Below are 23,017 nucleotides of genomic sequence, written 5' to 3' on the forward strand. Positions count from 1 at the left end.
CACACCAGTGAGGACTAGAGAAGAATCCCTCCCTCAACCTTCTGGTCACGCTGCTGGGGATGCAGCCCAGGACATGGTTGGTTTCTGGGCTGCAGGTGCACATTGCTGGGTCATGCTGAGCTTCTCATGGACCAACACACCCAAGTCTTTCTGTTCAGGGCTGCTCTCAATCCAGTCTCAGCCCAGTTTGTATTTGTACTTAAAAACTGTTCTTTGGAACAGTTTAGAAATCCAGCCTTAAGGTTCTAAAGAAACATGGAGTATATAGTAAGATTGGATGTTCCCTTTGTTAAATTTTAGCTAATCATGTTTTAGAAAGAAAAGTGATTCTCTGGATTTTCCCGAGGAGATGCACAGTGTTTTCATGCTGTATGATTTACTTTGAGAATTGGTATTCACAGAAGTCATGCCTAGTGTTTTACCTCTGCTGTGACAGGTACGAGCCAAAAGGCATACTCCAGTGTTCTTTAAGAGGAAAAGGTCATACTTCCCCTCGGGCTCTTAGCGCATTTCTGTGGTAATTTTTCAACCCATATTCTCTGTTGATGAAAACTTTCTTTGCTGGGAGACTTAGGCTGACAGTTTATAGTTCCATACGCTACTTTTTTTTTTTTTTTTTCTTCAGATGAACTGTGTCCCTGGGCCTTGCCCAACATCCGATGACTTAAAGTACACTATGACACGCTTAGCCATGGATGGAGCAGATCTGTATGTGGTAGAACATGGCTGTGCCACCAATATAAAGGTAAAAATAATTTATCTTAACATCAATTAAAATATTTCTTTGTCAATAGAGTTCTTTGTATTTTTTTAATAGAATAGTTATTTGAATTTATTGCTTGCTTACATGCAATGGACTAAACAAATCTGTTGAAACTTCAGTTGATAAAAGGTTGGCTTGGACTGGGCCAGGAGTAGTTACTTTGGCTTTTGCTTGGTAATTCCATTAATGATTTTAGAAAATGGTAAGGAGGAGTGGATGCCTGCCAAAATAAGAGTGGACGCTGCAGGACTGGTGTAAAAAATGTGAGAAAACACTAGGCAGTATAAATGTCAGTGTCTGTACTTGAGAGCTTATAAGAACCTGCGCTGTGAGTTAGTAACTCAGCAACTGGAAATGATTGATAGGGATTTTGTACAAGTTGATGCTTGATAACTCCTAACCATCTTATGTGATACAGCTGTTTGAATTAAGATATATCTTTAGTAGAGATGGGAGAAGTATTAGGGGCACTGCCTAACTGAATCTAGAATACTACGTTGTATATCTGCTGTTCAAAACAGAATAAGCAGAGAGGAGCTGATATTCTCTCTGATATCCTATCATACAAAAGAAAATTGGAATAATTTACTCAACGTAGCAAAATGTAAGTTGAGACAATTGAGTTATGGTAACAACAGAAAAAGTGCTATGGTGGTACAAGAGACCAGTAGTTGTGCTGTCCGTTAATGAGTTTGGTTGCAAAATGTAGATTTAACATGTAAGGTTTTGGGACAGCTTCACATTATGAGCAAGAATCTTAACAGGCAGGGCTATGCCACCTTTTATTAGTGTACACCAGTGCTGGGGAAGATAGATACTGTATGAGCAGTTGGGTTATTTGTACAGTGACCAGTTTCCACAGTTAAGCACAGGAGTATAGCAAAAACTTTTGGTTTATCTTTGGAGAGGGTTGGCTCCAGCCAGTACTTTAATAGGTGAGATGCAGGCTCCTGTTTGGTTCACCAAAACTACTTGAGTTAATGCCAATACAAGAAACAGAGTGTGATTGCCTAGGGACTACTACAACACAATTCATGTGGATCTTGGTTAAGATTTAGGATGTGGAATTTCTTGAGTTTTGCAGTGTTTTACATGGCAGTCTCACAGAGGTATTTATTAATTGTAGAGTTAATATGGCTTTTTTATTCAAAGTATGTAATCAGTGTTTTAGTCTAAGAAAATATGATATAAACCATATAAACTCAAGATATCTGATTTTGAAAGTTTCCAGTTCTTGTTTTTTAGATGGCAACGAAGAGTTTCATGCTGGTTTAATTTTTTTAAGCATTCATTACAACACCTATCCGAAGTTGAGCTTCCTTTTTTTGATCCCTTTACAAAAGGAGACTCCTAAATAGAGTTTTTCGTAATTCAGAGCTGGCTAAAGCTGATTTTTAAGCTTGCTGCCTTTTGTGTGTGTGCATACGCTTGCACATAAACCCGGTTCTCTGGGGTGTTTTTTTTTGAGAGAACAGTTTACTGAGATCTTCCTGGAATGTAGCAGGTGGTGCGTTAACTGGTTTGAGGCTACCCTTTCTCTGTTTCACTCATGGCTTATCAGAGTTCATGTTTTAAATCACGTTTTCAGATGGGTGCTATACGTATTGCAAACTGCAACCTCCACAACCAGTCTGTTGGAGCAGGTGTAAGTGCTGCTGTTCAAGACTTTCAACTGAGACAGTATGTTGAGCAGGTGAACAATTGCAGAACTGGTCTTCAGCCGATATTAAGAAGGGCATATTGGCTGGAAGCTGGCTCTGTCAACTTGGGGCTCATCACTGCTGACATCGCTTTGGCTGCAGATCATCCTACTAAACATGAAGTGCAGAGACATTTCTTAGAAACACATGATAACCGAACTAAGAGGTAAGAGAAGATGATCAGGGAGAGGCGGAAATCAAATTTGTCTTCTGTTCTGAGGCTGCACTGAAAACAGGCTTAAAGAGTCCTAAGCAAGCTGGTGAGCAGCTGTGAACAAGATGCCTGGTGTGACTATGATTTGTGTGTCTCCCCAAACAGCAGTTGCCTCTGGCATAAATAACATTACACCAGTTTGGAGTGTGTTTGCAGTGCTTGCCTCTGTGGAGAGAAAGCATGTGTTATGGCAGGTGGTCATAATCTCTGCCTGAGCATGGTTGCCTGAGAACTGCATATTCATTTGTAGTTTGCTCCTTTGTGAAGCTGATGCTTCATTTTGTGTCTGACATCTGTTTCAGATACAAATCATTTCATGCTAGGTGAAATAGGAGTTCACGTAGAAGAGAGGGATATCTTTTAATCTTGTTGTCACTGAATTTAAACATACTAAGGGTGACATGGTCATGTTTTTGTTTTCTGTTCTTCTGTGTTTGTACAGATTGTGGTTTTTGTGGCCCGATGATAATCTGAGGAACAAGAGAAGCAAGAACAAGTGTGGCTGTCTTGGTGGTTGTCGATTCTTTGGTGGCACATTAACAGGACTAGATTTTTTCAAACTTGAGGAACTGACACCTTCAAGCAGCTCTGCTTTCTCAAGTACAAGTGCAGAATCTGATATGTTTTATGGACAGTCTTTACTGCAGCCAGGAGAATGGATAATTACAAAGGAGATTCCTAAAATTTTAGATGGTGAGAATGCATCATACTCTAATTTTACTTGATTTTGCCTAGAAGCTATTTTCTTAACTGCACATTAGTGTTCAGTCTTTCCAGTTCTGGTTAATGAGTAGTACTTGTTGTGCTCTTGTGCAAGAGCTCATGTAGTGGCATGGGCATTTCTAAGAGCAGACAGTCACTTTCATATATGGAACTTTTATATTGATGTGTGACTGCTTTCTGAGTAAGAAGTTTTTAACTTGCATCTGTTCTACTTGCATATAAAGGAGTCTACCAAGACAATCTGATGTTTTGCTGATATTATTTTATTCAGTTTTGTTAGTACAGCATGCTAGAATGTGTATGCATTTCAAAACTAGGGCTTTTATGTAACACTGATTTTTATTTCAGTGGGCAGGGAAGAGACCATTGCAGTTGTGTTGCCAGATGTTCAATTTTTCTGTTTCTGATACTAGGTAAAGCAAATGGTGTAAAAAGAAAGGACTGGGATTACAGATCTATGGGTACAGAAACAGAAAGAAAAGTACAACATCTGAGCCTACAAGTACCACTGCGCTCCCATAGCTCCTCATCATCTTCAGAGGAAACAAGCAGTTCTAGTGCTGCGCTCCCCTTGCTTGCAGGTGAGAAGGACAGTCCATCATCAACTACTGAGGATCATTTGGGACAGAAGGAGTTCTTGTCTGGTGCAAAAAGGGAAGATGGTCATGGAAGGTTAGTACTCTTTGTCTAGGTGGAAGTATAATTTGACTCTTGAACATGTTATGACAGAAAAAAACCTTACATTCAGCAATTTATAAAGTGTTGGTTATTTTCTAATGGTACTACTGAAATGCATTCCCTAGTTTGAATACAACTTTAAATCCCTAATGGGGCTGGTTACCTCATCTGGGTAGAAAATTCAGTGTGTGAGACAACAGTACTTGCCATTAATGTTCGTTTTTCTTCCTGTATATGTAGAAAAGTGGACTAACAAGTGGCAGAATTTAGTCTGAAATCAGCATTAATGAAACAATTGCTCTGTTAATAGAAAGTCATGGAATCACTGAAGTGTTTGACATCTGCTATAATGCAAACAGGTGAATCATTAATAAGAAAATAAGCAAATGAACCTTTAATTTTTGTTTCCAGTGTTGCTGTTGAGGGTGCAGGGGGCAGCCCTGCATCCCCTGGCACCCAGGAAAAGCCTGTAGGTCAGTCTCCCCTGAGGTCTCCACTCAAACGGCAAGCGTCGGTGTGCTCCACACGGCTTGGGAGCACCAAAAGCCTCACAGCAGCCTTCTATGGAGACAAGCAGCCTGTTCCCGTTGGTGTGCAGTTCAGCAGTGATGTGTCTCGCAGTGATGAAAATGTCTTGGACTCCCCAAAGCAAAGGAGGAGCTTTGGTTCTTTTCCATATACTCCATCTGCAGATTCAAATTCATTTCATCAGTATCGTTCAATGGATTCCAGTATGTCAATGGCTGATAGTGAAGCTTATTTTTCTGCAGCAGAAGAGTTTGAACCAATAAGTAGTGATGAAGGTCCAGGTACCTATCCAGGGAGGAAGAAGAGAAAAAAGCAAGCTCAGAAAGTTGAATATAGTAGAGGGTCTATTTATCACAGTGTAGAAGGGCCCTTAACAAGCACAGTCCATGGAGAAATTAGTCAAGATGTTAAAACATTGCCAATTAAGACTCATCCTTCCCAGGCTTCATTTGTTTCGGCTCTGGGAGGAGAAGATGAGCATGTTGAGAACATATACGTCATGGAATCTGAGAAGACTGTGGAGCGTGAGCAAATAACTTCCCAGCAGCCTGTAATGGCATGTTACCAAAATTACCTTACACAGTATCAGGTGATCAACTGGTCAGTAAAGCATCCAACTAACAAAAGAACTTCAAAATCCTCATTACATCGCCCTTTAGACCTTGACACGCCAACAAGTGAAGAAAGTTCATCCTCTTTTGAGCAACTTTCTGTCCCGACTTTTAAGGTATGGAAGGTGGAGGAAAAAGGAGTAGAGAAAGGAATAAGAATTTGAAACTACTTAAAACTGCTTAGCACACCAGATGTGTAAATAAAGCTATGAGAAGTTTGGAAATTCTTTGCTTTTAGTTAAGGAATACCTTGGATTTCTAACTTCATATCATGGGGCTATGTGGCTGGGAAGTTCTGAAACAGAAAAGATGGAGTTAGAATTCTGTGGATATATTTCTGAATTATCATTATTGCACTTAAAAATACTGCCTGTTGAGTGATATGCAGCTGAAGGATTATTTGAGTTTTGTTTAAAATTTGCGTTACACACAACTTCAGTAGCAGTACACTTAATACCAATAAGTATAATCTAGGCAGTAAATGCCTTATTTCAAAATAAAATTGAAGCTCAAATTAAAAAAAAAAATTTTGTAAATGTTTGGGCTTTTCATTTTTTGTATTCCTCATGTGATGTGAGCATACATGCTTAAGGAAGCTGAAATACATGAAAAATAATGGAAATTATATAATACGTGAAAAATATATATACATGAAAGATATATAATGCATGAAAAATAATGGAAATTATATAAAAATAGGTGTCTGAGCTCTGGACTTTATCTGTTACTACTTTGCAGCAAAAGCTTTGATTTCATGCAAATCTTTCATAGATTAGTATTTGAAGTTGTTTGGGTTTTTTTAAAGCAACTTGTCGCTATCTATGTAAAAAGTTCATAAACTAATCTCTCAGATCATTTAAAAAAATAAGCCCAGGGATTTCTGTATACAGTGTTGTAGCATCTGCATATGAGAGATTCTTTTTAGAAAAAAAATGTAAGGAGAATCTTTATTTGAGGATTCCTTAGGTATTTTTTTTTTTTATTTTCTTTGCACTTCTAGATTGTTAAACAGGGTCTCACAGCCAGTTCATTACTGGACAGAGGCATGCAGCTTACAGGATCAACATCTAAGTAAGTTGAATAGTATATAATATTATTAGCATATTTTTTAAGCGTAGGATTTTTCTGATACTCTTGGTAAATAATTTGGCTCTTGTTAGCCCTTCCAAAATTTGATTTGTAGCAGTAGTTTTCTGTACGGATCTGTCTTAGAACAGTGTTTTATTATGAAATGTTTGGGTTTAGTCAGAAAAAAATTACACCGAGAAAACATTAAATGATTTCACTTGTACCGTGTTCGAGATTATGATTTGCAACTTAATTTAAATTAATTTGGGAGATGCTTATGGCAAGTGTCCATTGCACTGGCAGAAGCTGAACTTGAATCTAGGGAAGGGCCTTTCCCTGGGATTATATTCGTGTGCTTCCTAAGCATTGTGGTAGAAGAAACCTGCCATTATATGCATTTTAATGAAAACTAAAATGATGCCAGGACTCTTCTGTATTTCTTTCACAAACCTAGATTATTAATATGTATTTGACTTGTCTAGTACACCGTATACTCCTTTGGAGAAGAAGTCAGCAGAAAATACAGATGATGAAACAATAACGGAAGAATGGACTTTGGATCACCCTGTCTTCCAGACACGGACAACAGCAATAGTAGAAGTAAAAGGAACTGTAGATGTAGTTCTGACTCCTCTGGTAGCTGAGGCACTGGATAGGTAATTAATTTTACTTTTACTACTGCAGTGTTAATTATGCTAAAAATCATCCAAAATCAAAGCTGGTTTGTTCATCAAAGGTTTAGGTAAAAGGATTGAATAATGTGACTGATGGTACAGTAAGGCTCATAAATGTAATTCTGTATTTCCCATGAAGAAGCTAAATAACGTTATGCTGACCTGTGAAGTGACCTTCATGGCTGTCAGTGCTTATTTTTTTCTCTGTAGTGTTAATTTAAACATTATTGATGATTCCATCATGTGAAACCGTATCTTTAAATGGTCTGCTGTGGGCTTGTTTTCTCTCAGGTATATAGAAGCAATGGTGCATTGTGCTAGCACTCGACACCCAGCAGCAATCGTTGATGATCTGCACTGCAAAGTTCTTCGAGATGCTGTGCAGAACAGCAAGACAAGCTTCTCAGAAAATGTAAGTAAGGGAACAAGAAAAATGCACAAACATTTGCAGGAATATTGTTTTCTATATTTTAAATAAAGAAAGCTTTAATTGAATTCAATGATTTGAGATGTAGGGAAATGCTACATTAATTTGGAGTACATATTTATTTTTATTTTGTGCTTACTGTACGTACATTTTGGTCATACATTCTGTTCTTAAAAATTACTACAACTGATGTTCCTTATGTATTATATCCATATCGGCAACACATCATTTCTTGTTTTACAGTAGCTGGGGAGATAGTTTGAACTTTCCTCTACCTCATACAAAGTTGTGAAAGTGCATGTGTTTTAGCTAGAAAATAATTGTACGGTAGCATCTACAGAATTAAGAGTTCTGTCTAAGTCAATGACCATATTCATATTTTATGATTTATTAAACTTCACAATTATTTACATAATTATTTACTTCATAATAAGTTGTTCTATATAATTTATATATGTAGGACTTAAAATTTCAGCTGAAATCTGGTCATCAGAAAGGTTATTGCAGAATGGCATTGCTACCCTTATAGATCTAGACCTCTATCATACCTGTATGTGCTACAGTCCTTTTTCTAGAAATCATGGTATTGTGCTTTAAATGATGTTGGAATCTCTTGCTGTTTCAATACTAAAAAACTATCCTGTTACTCTTTAGCTTAGGAGCTCTGAGTTTCAGTGAGAATAAATGTTGTTGCTTTTTTTTTCCCCTCTGCAAGTTATCTTCAAAGCAGGACATTAGAGGAACAAAAATAGATACTACCACTACAGGAACAACAAACCACGGACCAGCACAGACTAATCTCTCACTTAAGCAAGATAATGTGACAATTAAAGGTCTTCAGGCCAACGTTACTGTACCAAAGGTAACAAGTTTTTGTTTACGTGTTAGTAGATATGTGCCTCCCAAAGTACCCTTATTTTGCATTATTAATTCCCCAAAAGCTTAAGTGAAGCAATGTATTTGTGCTAGAGAACTAATGTTTTGAAAAGGATAGGCTGTTTTGGAGCTGCTTAATTTTATTATGGTAGGTGTGCAAGTTAAATACCAACTGCTATAGGGGTAACTGACTGCCATGTCTTTAAATTGTGTATTTACATCTTCTAGGTGGGATGGGTTTACCTTTTATTTTTTCACTTTATTGAGAAGTATAAGAAAAGATTGTATCTGAAATTAGTGATGTATTCTTAATGTAACATGATTTTCTAAATTACTTTACTCTTTGGGGGAATTTTGCATATAGGTGAACCTGTGTTTACTACAAGCATCTGTTGATGAATCCCCAGGAGTTTCTTCTAGCAAAACTGTGACTCATGTTTCGTTAGTAGCTTTGTGTTTTGATAGAATTGCTACACAAGTTCGTATGAATAGGTAAGAATACTACATGTTACTGTTTGTGGCTCACTCTTAAGTTAGAAGACTTACAGTGATGCCAGTTTTTTTCAGTGCAGAAGAATATTTGAAAAAGTTGTCATGTCTTAGTTAAGCAATAAAATGTGTCATCTTTGTTTTATAAATTAACATCTAACTAGTTCCTTTAAGAAGTGGAGAAACCCTTCTGGAATAATTTTGGAACTTTAGTTTTAACTCTTTTCTTACCTAATCTTATGCAGGATAAAATTAGTTTTCCCAATATTTTTCCACTGTAGCATATGTATCTTCTGTTTTACAAAGTATTCTTTTTAACACTGCTGGGCCAATGTCACTTAAAATTTTAAACAAAAATAATCAAATGAAATATGTCTATCTGAGATTCGCTTTATTGTTGTGGTTGGTTTTCTCCCCTGTACTCAAAGGGGTATAGTTGAGGAGACTTCAAGCAGTGCAGAAACTGGGAGGAATTCTGTCGCATTTGATCGTTACATCCAAACCAGTAAAATGCAGCCTCAGTCTTCTGGCTCACTGAGATCCAATGCTGGAGCAGAAAAAGGAAAAGAAATTGCTGCAAAATTGAATATCCATCGTGTTCATGGGCAACTCAGAGGCCTTGATACAACAGGTAAGCCTTTTTTTGTTTGAACAGTGGAAATGTCATTTTCCTAGAAGCAAGTGCTTATAGCTGACTTTGATCTTGTTTAGTTGTGGGGTTTTTTATCAACTCAGATATAAAGGCGCTTGAATGTGGAGATTTTACATATAATCTGAGAAGTGTGGGATGGTTGTTCTGAATTATTTTCTGCTATTCTGCTAAAGTGCTAGATTTAAATGTAGGCAGAGTGAAAACCTATCAAGAATGACTTCGAAGCAGTTGGTGTGTGCATTGTAAATATTGACATGCACTGGTAAATTTCAGTCCTGGGCTCCTGCTGTGGTTTAAACCCAGCCATGCAGCTCGTTACTTCACTCCCCCTCTTCCTCCCCCCACTCCTGGAGGGATGGGGAGGAGAATCAAAAGAATGCAACTCCCACAGGTTGAGATAAGAACAGTTTAGTAACTAAAGTATAACACAAATCACTACTGCTACCACCAATAATAATAATGATAAAGGAAATAACAAGGGAAGAGAATACAACACCTCACCACCCACCGACTGATAACTCGCTCCCCTCAGCCCGACCGAGCACTGACTGATACCTAGTCCAACCCTGCAGTGCCCTAGCCCTTCCAGGTAACTCTCAGTTACATCCTGGGCATGACGTGCTGTGGTATGGAATACCTCTTTGGCTAGTTTGGGTCAGGTGTCCTGTCTCTGCTTCCTCCTGGCTTCCCCTCCTCCCTGGAAGAGCGTGAGGCTCAGAAAGTCCTTGGTCAGACTAAACATTTGAGCAGTAACTAAAAACACTGGTGTTATCACTGCTGTTCCCAGGCCGAAAGTCAAAACCACAGCACTACACCAGCTACTAAGAAGGAGAAAAAATGACTGCTACTGCTGAACCCAGGACAGCTCCCTTCCTCCCAGTTAATCCCTCTTCAGCTACTATTTTTATCACCTAATGCTAGGAATGAATTACACTTCTTTGCTTTCTTACTGCTTGTTAGCGATCTCAAGATAGATATAATGTGCCTGTTGTACTGGCAATTTCAGCATGACAAGCTGTAGTTTTTTGACTAATTATGGCTATAAAACTAAAATAAGACCTAGCCAATTGTCTTCCTTCTTGTTTGCCTTAAGGAAATTCCTTCAAGAGGCCATGAATTAAAGTCAGCTGCTATAACTCCTGACCCTATATAAGCTAACCTGGAAAAGATGGCCAAAAGCAGAGGCCGTTCTTGTTAAAATGAATGCAGTTTTCATGGAATATATACCACTTAGTGCTCTGTTTTACTCTGGCGTGTAAAGATTAGGAATGTTTAGGGCATGAGGAGGTGTTCCGTGAAGCAAGTATTATTAACACAGAAGAAACCAATAAACCACAAACAAAAAAAACCCCACCACTGTGCAGAGATGTGAGCAGATGAAATTGGAGGAAAACAAAAGTGATAAGAGAACGTGAAAATGTTTAACTTGATTTTTACTGAGTTATAGGTAGAATCTTAGTGGCAGTGTCTTGTGTTAGATATGCTGCAGGCATTCAAGAAGGCTAAGTAATTTTTTAATTCTGACCAAGAAAACTCCTTATCTTCTATTTAAAATGTCTGAGAATTTGTTTCTAGGTTTCTTAGCATTTCACATATACTTCAAAAGTGATTGCAGTTATAAGTTGAGGTCAGAGAGTGAGGACTAGAAGTGACATAAATTGGTTCAGTGTAGTTGTTTTCCTCAGACATTTGACATTTAGCTCTGTGTGTGAGTTAATAGGTGGTAGGTATAAAATGATTTAAAAAGTTTATTCAGAAATGTCCCTAGAAGAAAGGATTTCTATTTAAGTTACATCCTAACATCAAAGAAATCAAGGTAGCATAGTACCCTCTTGGATCTTAGACAGTGAACAAGAGAATGAATTTAAAACTGCTTGAGTCTGTATCATCTTAGGAATCAGTGAGACCTAGTGCTTTACATCCGTCCAACACAGACATAGACATTCTTCCAACCAAGAAGCAGTCTTTGAATTAAAATTAGAACATGATTTCTAGATATCCTTCAAGTATGCTATAGTAAATACCAAATGTGTTTCTACTAAAACATATTGTCCAAGAGCATTGTCAGGATTGCTGCCATTTTTTGCTATTAAACCTTAGGTATTTAGTAGTAATGTTTTAGGTTGGGGTTTTTTTGGTAGTTTCAGGCCAATTACTAGTTACAGATAAAAATCTGAAGATCTTGTTTTATACACATGTCTTTGGAATCATGACTTTAGAAACGACAAAGAAAGCAGATGGGTTAGGATTGGGTATGTCTCGAAGCTTTAACTTTGTGTTATTTGGTCCTTGTTTTTTCTGAGCTTAAAAATTTATCTGCCTGTATTAATATACCGGGAGCAAGGTGGTTCTTCCTATGCTTTTTTTTTCTGCCCATGTTTCGATTTTATTTTTTTTTCTTTCTTACCTTTTTTTCCTCCTTCCCTTTTTCAGTATTGAGGAATACTAAAGGGACAACACTCCCAAAATATTGTAAGCTTCAGAGAGGTATTTGAAGATGTAAAGTATTTTTCGTTTTCTAACAAAGTGATAAATGTGTTTGTTGTCACAGATATTGGAACTTGTGCAATAACAGCAATTCCTTTTGGGAAATCTAAAGTTCTTTTTACTTTGGAAGAGCTGGATGAGTTTGCTTTTGTGGATGAAACAGATCAACAAGCTGTTCCAGATGTAACTCGAATTGGGCCTAGTCAAGAGAAGTGGGGTTGGATAATGTTTGAGTGTGGAATTGAAAATTTAACTATAAAAGGTAAAGCTTGTATAGGCTTTATATTATTTTTTCATGAAACTAACAATTCTGTTGTTAGCTCTTTTAGATTAGCAATTTGATTAGAAATTGCTGAACGTGGGTAACACTAAATAGTACAAATCTATTGTAAATATCACATAGTAGATTGTACAGTAAAGGACCTTTTTTAGTCATCAAACCTATGATAATAATGAACGAAATAATTCCATGTAAACTGGTGTCAGCAGTTTCTGAACTGAAAGTGAGGGTAGTGAAATGAAAGTGAAGGTAGAACATGATACTTTCACTGATCTCTTAAATCATGAACTTTCAGTCATACCTACAGTAAGGGTCTGCATTTAGCTGCTTTGGGAGGGGAAAGCTGGCTTCAAAAAGAAAGAAAAAGAAAACAATATATATGTGTTTTCTGTCATCCAAGATACTCTTTTCATGAATAGTGTTTAAAAATAGTCTTCATGTGTGTACTCTTCATCTACTTTGAACAGGCTATGAAAAGCTCTACAACTAGATGATTGTCTAAAAATTGTAGTGATAAATTGTTATGTAGAATGGTAATGCATCTTGTTTAACCAAAATCATATATATTTCTCCTCTTCAGTGCAGATCTTTTCCATGGGACATAAGTTATAGATGTTTATGCACAGCAAGCGCTTACAGTCTTAGTATGGGTGCTTTTACAGGAGGAAGACAATCTGGAGCAGTATTTTATAATACGTTTGGAGTCATGGGTAAATCAAGAGATACAGAAAGAGGTGGATTGCTTGCATCGAATAACTCTTCAGATTCTCCAACTGGTAGTGGTTATAATACTGATGTGTCTGATGACAACCTTCCTTGTGACAGAATAAGTCCCTCTTCAGATATTAATGGAAATTCAGTTTCAGATGAGCAGGTACGTACCTACTATGTGGAAATGGTTGGTCTTAGGTTGGGCTTTTTGTGTGTGTGGTTTTTGGGGGGGGATTGTGGTTTTTTGTTTTTTTTTTGTGATTAACATCCTTAATAAAAAATCTGACAATTTAACTTGTTCCAACTGTATTCATGCTGTCTACTCACACACTAAACTGTCAGCTTTCTGCAAGTCTCTTGGTATTATCTTGGGAGAATTGGTGGACAGCATTAGTTCGTTGTTTTCTGGTTTGTTTGTTTTTTTCCTAAATACATGTGAAACTATTTCTGATGAGCAGTGCACAGTATGGTATGTCAGTCTCATGTAGTGTAATCAGTTTGGAAAACAATTTCACTTTTAACTTTGTGTTTCCTTTTTTAAGGATGAAGGGGTTGAATCTGATGATCTAAAAAAAGATATACCCTTGATGCCTCCTCCCCCAGATTCTTGCAGCATGAAGTTAACAATCAAAGAAATTTGGTTTAGTTTTGCAGCCCCTACCAACGTGCGCTCTCCAGCCCATGTATTTTCAAGGTATGATTTTACCTGATTTAAAAGAAAGTGAGAATTCTGCTTTGTTAAATTGCACCTGTGTTTGGTAGATTCTGAATGTAACTTCAGTAATTTTTGTCACTTCTCTGGAAATGAAAATTGTGTTTTACATATATCACAGTAAATCTTGATTCAATTTTCCATTGTTGTCATTTATATGGAAGTGTTGCTAGAAATTTTTTACACAAGATTAAAAGAAGAAAAAGAATTAAAAAAACCCATGACAAAACAAAAAATCCAAACAATGAAAATTAGAGTAAAAATCTTCCAGTGAGACTGAAATGTATGAAGGAGAAAGGCAGGGGAGGATGTTTGCTTTGGGTAGGAGAAATGATAGAGAAGAGAACTTAGTTCTTTTGGTATTCAACCTGATGCTTAACCCATGATCTTACTTCCATTGCACTACAATGTTCAAAATGAATGTTTTGAAGATAGTTTTTTCATCCTGTGTTTATAGAATAAGCCAAGTATTCCTATCTGTCAGTAGTTTAATCTCAGTATAGAGCTATAAATTAGAAAATGCTCCTTGTGGTTTTGCTAATATTCTTGCCACAGGCCTTCAGCAAAAGTACTTCATGACCTATTGTGTAACAGTTAATGTGGGATTTAGTCAGTGATTTCAAATCAGAAATTTGAAATTCAGCCAGAATTTCAAACTGTTTGATTTCAGTAGGTAATACAAATGGGAAAAGGAGGGAGTAGCAGTAGCAAGAGTGGATGGAGTCATGAGTGTGTAAGCGAGTAAAACAAAACCTGCCTTAGGTACTTTTTTGCAAGTTGTCATTTTCTGGGCAAAAAGTCTGTAACATTGTTCTGTTGCATTCCACCTTTTTCAATGTCATTCATAATAGCATTAGAAAATCTTGCTAATTGCTGCTGCTAAATGTGAATATCCAATTCTTTTCATTTTTCTCAATAGGCAGCTGAACCTCCTGAGTACTGCAACACCTGCAGTTGGTGCTTGGCTTGTTCCTATTGATCAAGTGAAATCCTCATTAAATAAACTAGAAACAGAAGGAACCCTGCGAATCTGTGCTGTTATGGGGTGCATTATGACAGAAGCGTTAGAGGTAAAATGACATTTATAAAGTCAATAGGCAGAGCAGAGCAGTGTATTATGTAGTATATACATTAAAGTTTATGGATATTTTCACCGGCAAACTTATAGAACCTATTATGAGCCCTTATTTCCAGAAGTGGTCACAAGAACTTGCTACCTGTGATTTTTGTACACAACCCAAATTTCAGTGAGGAAGTCTTGTGCTTCTATTCAGGAGTGTACCTCCAGGTAGAATAACTGGAGTTTGTGCCTTTTGAAAAGGAAGAGTAAGAAATAATGGGTGTAGTATCTGGTATATTTTATGAAATATGAAGGTATGTTGAATTATGAATATTCAGGGTATCTTTCAGGAGAAATTGTGAATTGTTTGCTCCTGCTGTGTATGGAATCTTTGTGTTTTGGACCCACTTGTTAGAGGAAGGGAGGACTAGCACAGTGAGGGTGAAACATAGCAAGAAACACAAAATAGACAAATTTTCTGTTGAAAACCAGGATTGGTAGAGCTTTCATGACAAATTGGGTGTTAACAGTGATTTGCTAATGAGCGTTTTGTGTGTAAGCAGTGTTCTGCTGTTCGTTTACTTGGCACCATCTAGTGGGAAGGTTTTGAGGTGCTACTCGTTGCTGAGATCATGTGCTGTAAGATTGACAAATGTAGCGTTAGGATTAATTTTCTGCTGTACTGAAAAGTCATCCTTTACAGCAATCTCTTACTGTTACTTTCCTTCCTGTGTCTTTTCCCAGACTTTTCCTAGCATTAAACAACATTAGAGAAGTCCCTAGTTTTTCTGTAACTGGGAATGAATAGTTTCTTTTAAAATCTCAGCTTGCTGTGTATATATATCTTATTAGTCCAGAAGCAAGTTTGCAAAGTCTGCAGTTTGAATCCAGCCTTCTGTTTTATTACTTTGTATAAGTAAGTATCAAGTATGATTTTTCATACACACTTTTTAAAATAAGGTAGGTATCTGTGAGGCAAATCTTTGTTGTGGAAGTTCAAAAGGGGTTACAAGTTCGTGGTACTCTAGGGGAAACCTTGTAGGTCATGAGTTTGTTTTGTTTGCAAGCATGTTCATATGTGAAAAATTGTTGTATTTTAACCTAGAATAAAAGTGTGCACTTTCCTCTGAGGAGCAAGTACAACAGGCTTACTAAAGTGGCTCGTTTCTTGCAAGAAAATCCTTCTTGTTTACTGTGTAATATATTGCACCATTACCTTCATCAAGCAAATTACTCTGTTATTGAGGATGCCACCATGGTGAGTTACCCTGTAAAAATGGAAATAACTCAGTGGGTTAGTTTCAAATGTACCAATTTTAATGTCTCAAAGTGGGTAACAGATTAAGGAAAGTTAACAAACAAGAAAATATAACAGAAACTCATGTATAGCCTTAAATTGGTGAATAGATATTGCTTCTCTCATTTCATTTTCTGTCAGATCTGCTGGTTTTCTTGTGGCCTGTGTATGTGCAAAATTTTTTATCAAGCGATTTTATTAGTAAATACATGAGGAATCATACACCTAAAAGGCATGTCTTTAAAATTGTTAATTTTATTTTAATTAGATTTTATTTTATTTAAAGATAGCAGTAAAGCAGTAAAAATTTGCATCTGTAATTTTAAACTCGAATAAATCTCACATAAGGCAAGTGCATTGTTAGCTTATTCCAAATCCTATCCTCAAAATTACTTTTCATGTCTTAGAAATACTTAAATAATGCAGACAGTTTAAGAAAAGAGCTAAAGTTGTAAAAACTTTAAGGCTTAAATATCTAATCTTTTTCTTGTTCCTTTGGAATGTGAATGTCTGTTTTGTAGGGGTGAAGAATTGTTTGAACAAATGTATTTGGCATAAGAAGGAGTGTTTCTTCCTGATTTTGTGTCATTTTCATAATCCAATTTCACAGCTGTCAGATTTAAACACTATTTTTCAACATATTCAGCTGAGAGCCCAGTGATCAGAAATAGCACAGTTTGTGGCAGAAATAGCCCTGTGTGATTCCAAGCTTTTTTTCTTTAGCGTAATTCAGTGATGCAGTCAAAATGATCCCTATTTTTGCCTCACATTTATGTTTTTAAAATACTGCTTACCAACGAGGGGGAAAAAAAACCTCATCTTACCAATTTCAGTTCTGTTTCTACAGGCAATCTAGTGCTGTTGTGAATTTTAGGCCATAGTTCAAAGCCTAATAATTACTTAAGTACTTTTTTGTTTCATATTTAATAAACCTATTTCCTGTTGTTTATTTTTGGCCCCTTTGGGCTAGATCCTCAAGTCATGCAGATGAATGTGTTTAGGGTGTTCAATGAAGCTATAATTTTTACCACCTAGCTCTAAGACTTCTTGTATCGGTCATAAGCCTTTCGAGCACAAAGATTTAAAGGGTTCTGACACCCCCCTTCCCCCTCCCCCGGTTTTACTTTAAAATGCTGTGATACGCATTTGTTGTTTTGTTTGTTTGTTTTTGAAGAGTGATGGTCTTCCTGCCTTAGTAACCTTAAAGAAAGGTCTAGTTGCCTTAGCAAGGCAGTGGATGAAATTCATTGTCGTGACCCCAGCCTTTAAAGGAGTTAGCTTACACAGACCAACTCAGCCAGTGAAATTGCAGATGAATGCCTGCCATGACCATGAAGATGGACTTGGATTAGACAACGGAGGGGGTCTTCAGAGTGACACAAGTGCTGATGGAGCGGAGTTTGAATTTGATGCAGGTATTTTTGTGTTCTTCTGTCTCCATAAAAATTAATAGTGTCAACTAGTTCTTGTCAGAGCATTTCTATCTTCTTTAGTTTTAATGCTTGAATACATTATAGTGTTCTTTTTTAGAATCATTAAGCTTCTTTTTTAGAATTGTTTTCATTTTGAAGCTGCTGCTTACAATTATAGTATTATAATAATTATTATTAGTTTGGGGAAAACCAAAACAGAACACTTGTCTTTCATCATGTGTTTTGTCTTGTTCTTTACTGCACAAAACACATCAACTTAATTATTTGCTACCTGGGAATTAGGATTCTGTTGTGACCTTCTGATGTTAGGTAGGAAGTGTAACATGAAATTCTATGAACTCTTCCAGGAATAGCTTCAAACCAACCTTTTTTATTTGTTCTTTGCCAGGTAGTAGTTATCTTAAGCAGGTAGCTTAAAAAGAGAAAACCCAAAGATGTTTGTGTGTGAAACTTTTATGTAATCATACAGTATGATGGACATTTTTTTTCCCCGTCTCTAAAATATTTGCTTTGCTTGAGCAGACTATTAGATTATTAGAACTAGTGAAAAATTTTATTTCCCTCCCCCATGTATTCTATCTTGCACCAAAAATTTTGCAAGTGGCAGTTTTGCTTCCTTGTATGCATGTACCTATAGGTGGAATTCATGCAAATGTAAGCATATTAATTCAAAAAATGATCAGCCATGCCAGAGTCAGCAAAAGAAAGTGAAATTTGGCAGTTTGCTTTTGGATTTGTAGGGCAGAGCAGCAGTTGTATGATATTGTAAGGACAAAAAGATTTTAAACAAAATCTAGTAGTCCCATATCTGAGGTCTTTTTATTAGTCTTAAAATTCCCTAGAAGCTGTATGTAGGTGTGTGTCAGAATTTGGAAGTTCATGACTGCTTGTAAATAAATGTGCCTAATAATAGATAATCTTGATTCCCCCTATATATGCAAGTGAGAACAATTGTTTGCTTGGTTCCAGCTACTGTCAGTGAGCATACAATGCTCTTGGAAGGAACAGCTAATCGCCCTCCACCTGCTGGTGGCTCTTCTGGGCCTGTAACTGGTGCTGATATCATGAGGAAATTATCCAAGACTCACACTCACAGTGATTCTGTTCTGAAAATAAAGGTAAGTTCCTAGTGCCATGCACAAGGCAGAAGTGGTTTGTAGCTGACCTGTTTAGAAGCTGTTCTGCTTCTTCAGTCCTTACTGCTCACTCCTGGTTGTCTTGCATGGTTTATAGGCACAGATGCTTTGCTTAAAAACACATTTGTCTCTTATTCAATTTTGAGGGCAGAGAACCTGTTTCATAGTTTTAAACCTTTAGGCAGATCAGGAGCCTTCCAATTGGTGTCAGAAATCTCCAGCTTCTGTTCTTTCCCTTCCCCAGAGGATACACTCACCATTATACTAGGGCTGGAAAAGATTTGGTCTTCAGATGAAGACCAAATACAAATGAGGCTTATATTCAGTGGTACGCACTGTTCCTTCTGCAGACGTTCTTTAAGTGAATTCTACGCATTTGCAGTTCCATTTTTTTTTTTACTTGCTAGGCTTTTAAAACTTTTTTATTCATAAAATTATTTTAATACTTGAGAATTCAATAGCACCTTTATACACAGTACTTGTATGGGATATAACCTGTACCAAATGAACTGCTACTTGTCTGAAAGTTTGCAGGAATGAGAATTTTGTAGGTATTGTGTTCTTGTATTCAGACCAAATGTTGCATCCTATTTGCCATTTACACAGTGCTTCACTAGTTTCTTTGTTTTCTTCACAAGGGTATACATCCGTATCATTCCCTAAGCTACACTAGTGGAGACACAGCTACAGATTCACCAGTGCATGTTGGCCGTTCTGGAGTGGCAGTCAAAGAAAGCCCAAGGAAAGAAAGTCTGCTCAGCTATCTTACTGGGAGTTTTCCTAGCCTGCATAATCTGTTGGAAGGGACTCCTCAAAGAAGTACAACTGCAGTCAAAAGTAGTTCTTTAACAAGAACAGGTATGATGCAGCTTCAGTAAGCTAAAGGGAGGGGAAAGAAGGATTGGTTTTATTTTAATGATTAGAAAAGGTATTATATTTTCACTGCAAGTAATCATTTCTATTTTAATATTTCACCTCCCCGCTCTCTCCCCCCAAATAAGAATCATAGGCTTTAATAGCAGTTCCTAGATATTGCTATATCATACCATTTCCTGTAAACAAACAGCAAGTGCATCAGATTGGGAAAAGAAATTAAAACTAACAAAGTAAATAAAATATTTTCCTTTTACTTAGCCTTACTAATTTTAGAATATAATACATTATTTTTTTTTACTTAAAATGAGTCTTCTTGAATGAATAAGGAAATGATCTTTCTGTATTTGGCATTTTTTCTTGACCTTGTAAGTAGCTCAGAAAGTGGACAGGAACTAATGTTACAGTAACTTCATTTTTGTATAACAATCTGCGTATTTTTAGTAATGGTCTTTTGAACAAATGTGTTTTGTAGAAGTTTGAAATACACACATTGAAATTTTAATGTTCTGTATTATTGTTCAGAATGCATTGTCATAGTTTATAAAAAGAAAACCAGATAAGTTTGATACTGCATTCATTTTGTTTAAAACCTCTCTCCTTTGCTGTCAGGGAATGAAGTTTTATTCAGAAAAAAAGGTATTTTGGTTTCTTAATGACTCCTTTCCTCTAATTACTGGTAGAGATGAGCAAATGCACTTGTAGTGCAACATTCATTAGTGTCATAACTTCTGTGGTGTAGTAACTGTAGTGCTATTTGACACATAATTTACTGGAATAAACTTTGCGGATTAGACTTTACTTGTATAGTAAATAGGCATCAGTAAAATTATTGCTGCATTCCTGGTTTTTGCTGATTTTGATGCAACAAATGCTAAAGCTTCTGATTTATCTGTATAGGAAATACTGTGGCCACAGACATGTTATCTGAACATCCTTTGCTGTCTGAACCATCTTCTGTGAGTTTCTATAACTGGATGTCAAATGCTGTGGGCAACAGAGGAAGTGTAGTACAGGAGAGTCCAGCCACCAAGTCTGGACACAATAGTCTTCCAACAGGTATTGCTAATTACAGCTGGATGGATTTAAGAGATGATTCTGGGTTGGCTGTTCTGTGTTTACCACGTTCTTTCTAAAAGTAATTGAGCAAGGGACTTAAATTTGACAGACGTAAATACTACTTATGGGAATTCTGAGCAAACCAGAAAGCAAACAAATGTGATTTAAACAAAATTGTTTTCATTTCCCTCACCCTGCCTCCAGAAATGTAGCTTTTTCTTATATTTGGAACTGTAAATATAGGTTCCAAAACCATGTGTAGCTGCCCACAGCTAAACCATAAAATCATCCTCAGTTGCAGAGTTCCTTGGATCTTGTTATTTTTAATCTAATTTGCATGTGCTGGTTTTGTAATAAAGATTTTATAGGTTGGAATCCTTGCTCTTTCTCAGTTCTGCTTTGAGACGAAACATAAACTTCTATTTTGAGTATATAGTTCTTCAGGGATGGGAAGTCATCAGTTGGTGTAAGGGAAGGGAGAAAAGGAAATACACATAACTGAAGGTCTTAAGTGTATTAAAGAAACAAATACATAACGAATTATTGTGGCTTGCATATTATTTTTGTAAGCCTGGCATCACTCATAATCCTGAAAGGTGTATATCTTGATTTTCTTTTTCACTAACACTGAATTTGAATGTTTCTTCTACTAACAGTCTTTCAACAGTAATGTATTAATCTCAGGCAACAAGAAGTTGTTTTAATTTGTTTTTAATATTGAACAAATGATCCTACAAAACATCTTTGTGTTCTACATACTGCTTAACTGGTGTGGCTTCTCTAAATGGAATGTGTTTCTCTGAAAAAAAGAATCACAGGGTAGAAGCATAGCTTTCAAATTTTTATTCCCCTAACCCTTCCCCCCAGCAATACTTTTTTCTACTGAAACTGTAGCAGTTTGTTTGCATGCTCATGTTCCTGTGATTAAGACTTGGTCATTTTAACTCGGACACAGATCTATCCAAACCAGTTTTCTGTTAAAGCGTGTAGTCATGGTGCTTTGATTAAGTACTGTAAGCTTGAGTTTTGGAGAACGAGGATTAATTTATACTGACATAGCAACTCCGTCTCATGGTGGTTGATTAAGTTCTGTCCAGCCTAAAGATGCAGCATTGAGCATTGCCCTTGTGCTGCAAGTCTGATTGTTCACGAGTAGAACAACTGCAGGGAAGTGGCTGTCCATAGTAATTTTTATGAAGACCATATTTGACTAGGGACTAATCTATAGACATCTAATTAGTGGATCTTGCATTGGGACTGGTAAAACCCAGAAGCTTATAGCACACTGAAAGCCAAAAGAAAGTATCTGCAACTGTAGCTAATCTTTCTTTTGGTTGATGGTGTAGGCTACTCATCTATAGACTACTTCAGTTTAAACAGGAGTTAAGTACCCTGTAGAGTGCAGTACAGGCAAAAGGCCTTGGAAAGGAGGGCAAAAAGAAGGAAATATTTTTGTGCTGTCCAGATATGAGTTGGGATATCTCTATTACCGATTTCAGCAATATCAGACTGTTTCTTTACACTGAATGCTAATTTTGTGAGGTTATAGACCAGACTAGGGCTCTGACTTTCTATGTGTATGGAATGTGTTTCTATATAACTAATCTTGCTGAATTAATAGAGTTGGTGGTGTTAAAATTTGCTGTGGTGTTAGTGTTCCATGAGTATTTATTTTTCAGGTGTGGCACCCAACCTTCCTACTATACCCTCTGCTTCAGACTTCAACACAGTTTTGTCTAGTGACCAGAACACCCTGGATGGCACACACTCACAACACAGCACCAGTCAGGATGACATTGCAGGTGTAGAAGAGGGGAATCAGGGGTTTCCTGCTGTGCAGCTAGCAGATGCACAGGTAAGTGTGGTCTGCTGATGTATTTTGGAGTTCTGCAGGGAAAAAATATCACTTAAGAAAAAAAAAAAAGAAGTCTTACAATGATGAAAATGTTATCCTGGTTTTTTACACATTTCCTATGTGTAAAAATGTTCTATATTATGTAGCTGACGTTGTAAATATTGTAGATCAACAAATGATGGAGTGAGATTATAGGAATAATCTGGACAATAAGGAGTAAATCAGTGGGTTTTGTTTTGTAGGTTGTTTTCAAACCTCTTCTGAGTTACACAGGAATTCAATCTCAGGATGCAATGCCACTCTGCTATAGAATGTACTTTGGAGAGTACCTTTCCTTCTCAGGAACTTTGGACTGCCTAAGAGCAGATATTGTTGATTCAGATACAGCAAAGGAAAGAAAAAGCAAGCGAGCTCGAAGGTATGTTGTAATATATTTGAAAATATGTATATTGGTTAAAGAACAGAAAATAGGTTTTTCATGTGGAGTTACAGAATTCCAAAGCACTTCCATAGAATAAGGAGCAGCCCTTTATTCTTTTAATTGTACCAGTTTTGTTTTCCTGTTAGAATATTATTATTTTTTTTTAATCTTTTTACGGAAAGGTTTGGAAATTTTAAGTCTTTGCATCTTGGCTGCTTTTGAAAATTGGAGTTTGGGGGCGGGAGAGCTGGTGGGAATAATCTTAGGGGACATTTGAGAGGCTCTTAAAT

The 23,017-nt window shown here is 36.8% G+C and overlaps 1 protein-coding gene across 18 annotated transcripts in view; it reads left to right on the forward strand.

The window, feature by feature from the left end:
* The window catches only part of BLTP1 (bridge-like lipid transfer protein family member 1), a 117,511-nt gene that overhangs the window by 49,621 nt on the left and 44,873 nt on the right, over positions 1-23,017 (forward strand). For 17 of the 18 annotated variants that reach the window (XM_061463071.1, XM_061463098.1, XM_061463144.1 and 14 more), the window contains 22 exons: positions 626-745; positions 2,352-2,629; positions 3,120-3,370; positions 3,814-4,072; positions 4,490-5,333; positions 6,218-6,288; positions 6,768-6,941; positions 7,251-7,371; positions 8,102-8,248; positions 8,627-8,754; positions 9,180-9,382; positions 11,955-12,152; positions 12,833-13,044; positions 13,424-13,575; positions 14,513-14,663; positions 15,759-15,911; positions 17,125-17,365; positions 18,353-18,501; positions 19,158-19,377; positions 20,293-20,451; positions 22,131-22,306; positions 22,549-22,724. In XM_061463071.1, the coding sequence (XP_061319055.1) occupies positions 626-745; positions 2,352-2,629; positions 3,120-3,370; positions 3,814-4,072; positions 4,490-5,333; positions 6,218-6,288; positions 6,768-6,941; positions 7,251-7,371; positions 8,102-8,248; positions 8,627-8,754; positions 9,180-9,382; positions 11,955-12,152; positions 12,833-13,044; positions 13,424-13,575; positions 14,513-14,663; positions 15,759-15,911; positions 17,125-17,365; positions 18,353-18,501; positions 19,158-19,377; positions 20,293-20,451; positions 22,131-22,306; positions 22,549-22,724 (4,583 nt within the window). The remainder of the gene's footprint in view (positions 1-625; positions 746-2,351; positions 2,630-3,119; positions 3,371-3,813; positions 4,073-4,489; positions 5,334-6,217; positions 6,289-6,767; positions 6,942-7,250; positions 7,372-8,101; positions 8,249-8,626; positions 8,755-9,179; positions 9,383-11,954; positions 12,153-12,832; positions 13,045-13,423; positions 13,576-14,512; positions 14,664-15,758; positions 15,912-17,124; positions 17,366-18,352; positions 18,502-19,157; positions 19,378-20,292; positions 20,452-22,130; positions 22,307-22,548; positions 22,725-23,017) is intronic. The other variant, XM_061463115.1, reaches the window with a different exon arrangement.

Source organism: Pezoporus flaviventris, unplaced genomic scaffold (assembly GCF_033815535.1).
Source record: "Pezoporus flaviventris isolate CSIRO_AGI_PZ_B2104156 unplaced genomic scaffold, CSIRO_AGI_Pfla_v1 ptg000002l, whole genome shotgun sequence".
NCBI lineage: Eukaryota > Metazoa > Chordata > Aves > Psittaciformes > Psittacidae > Pezoporus > Pezoporus flaviventris.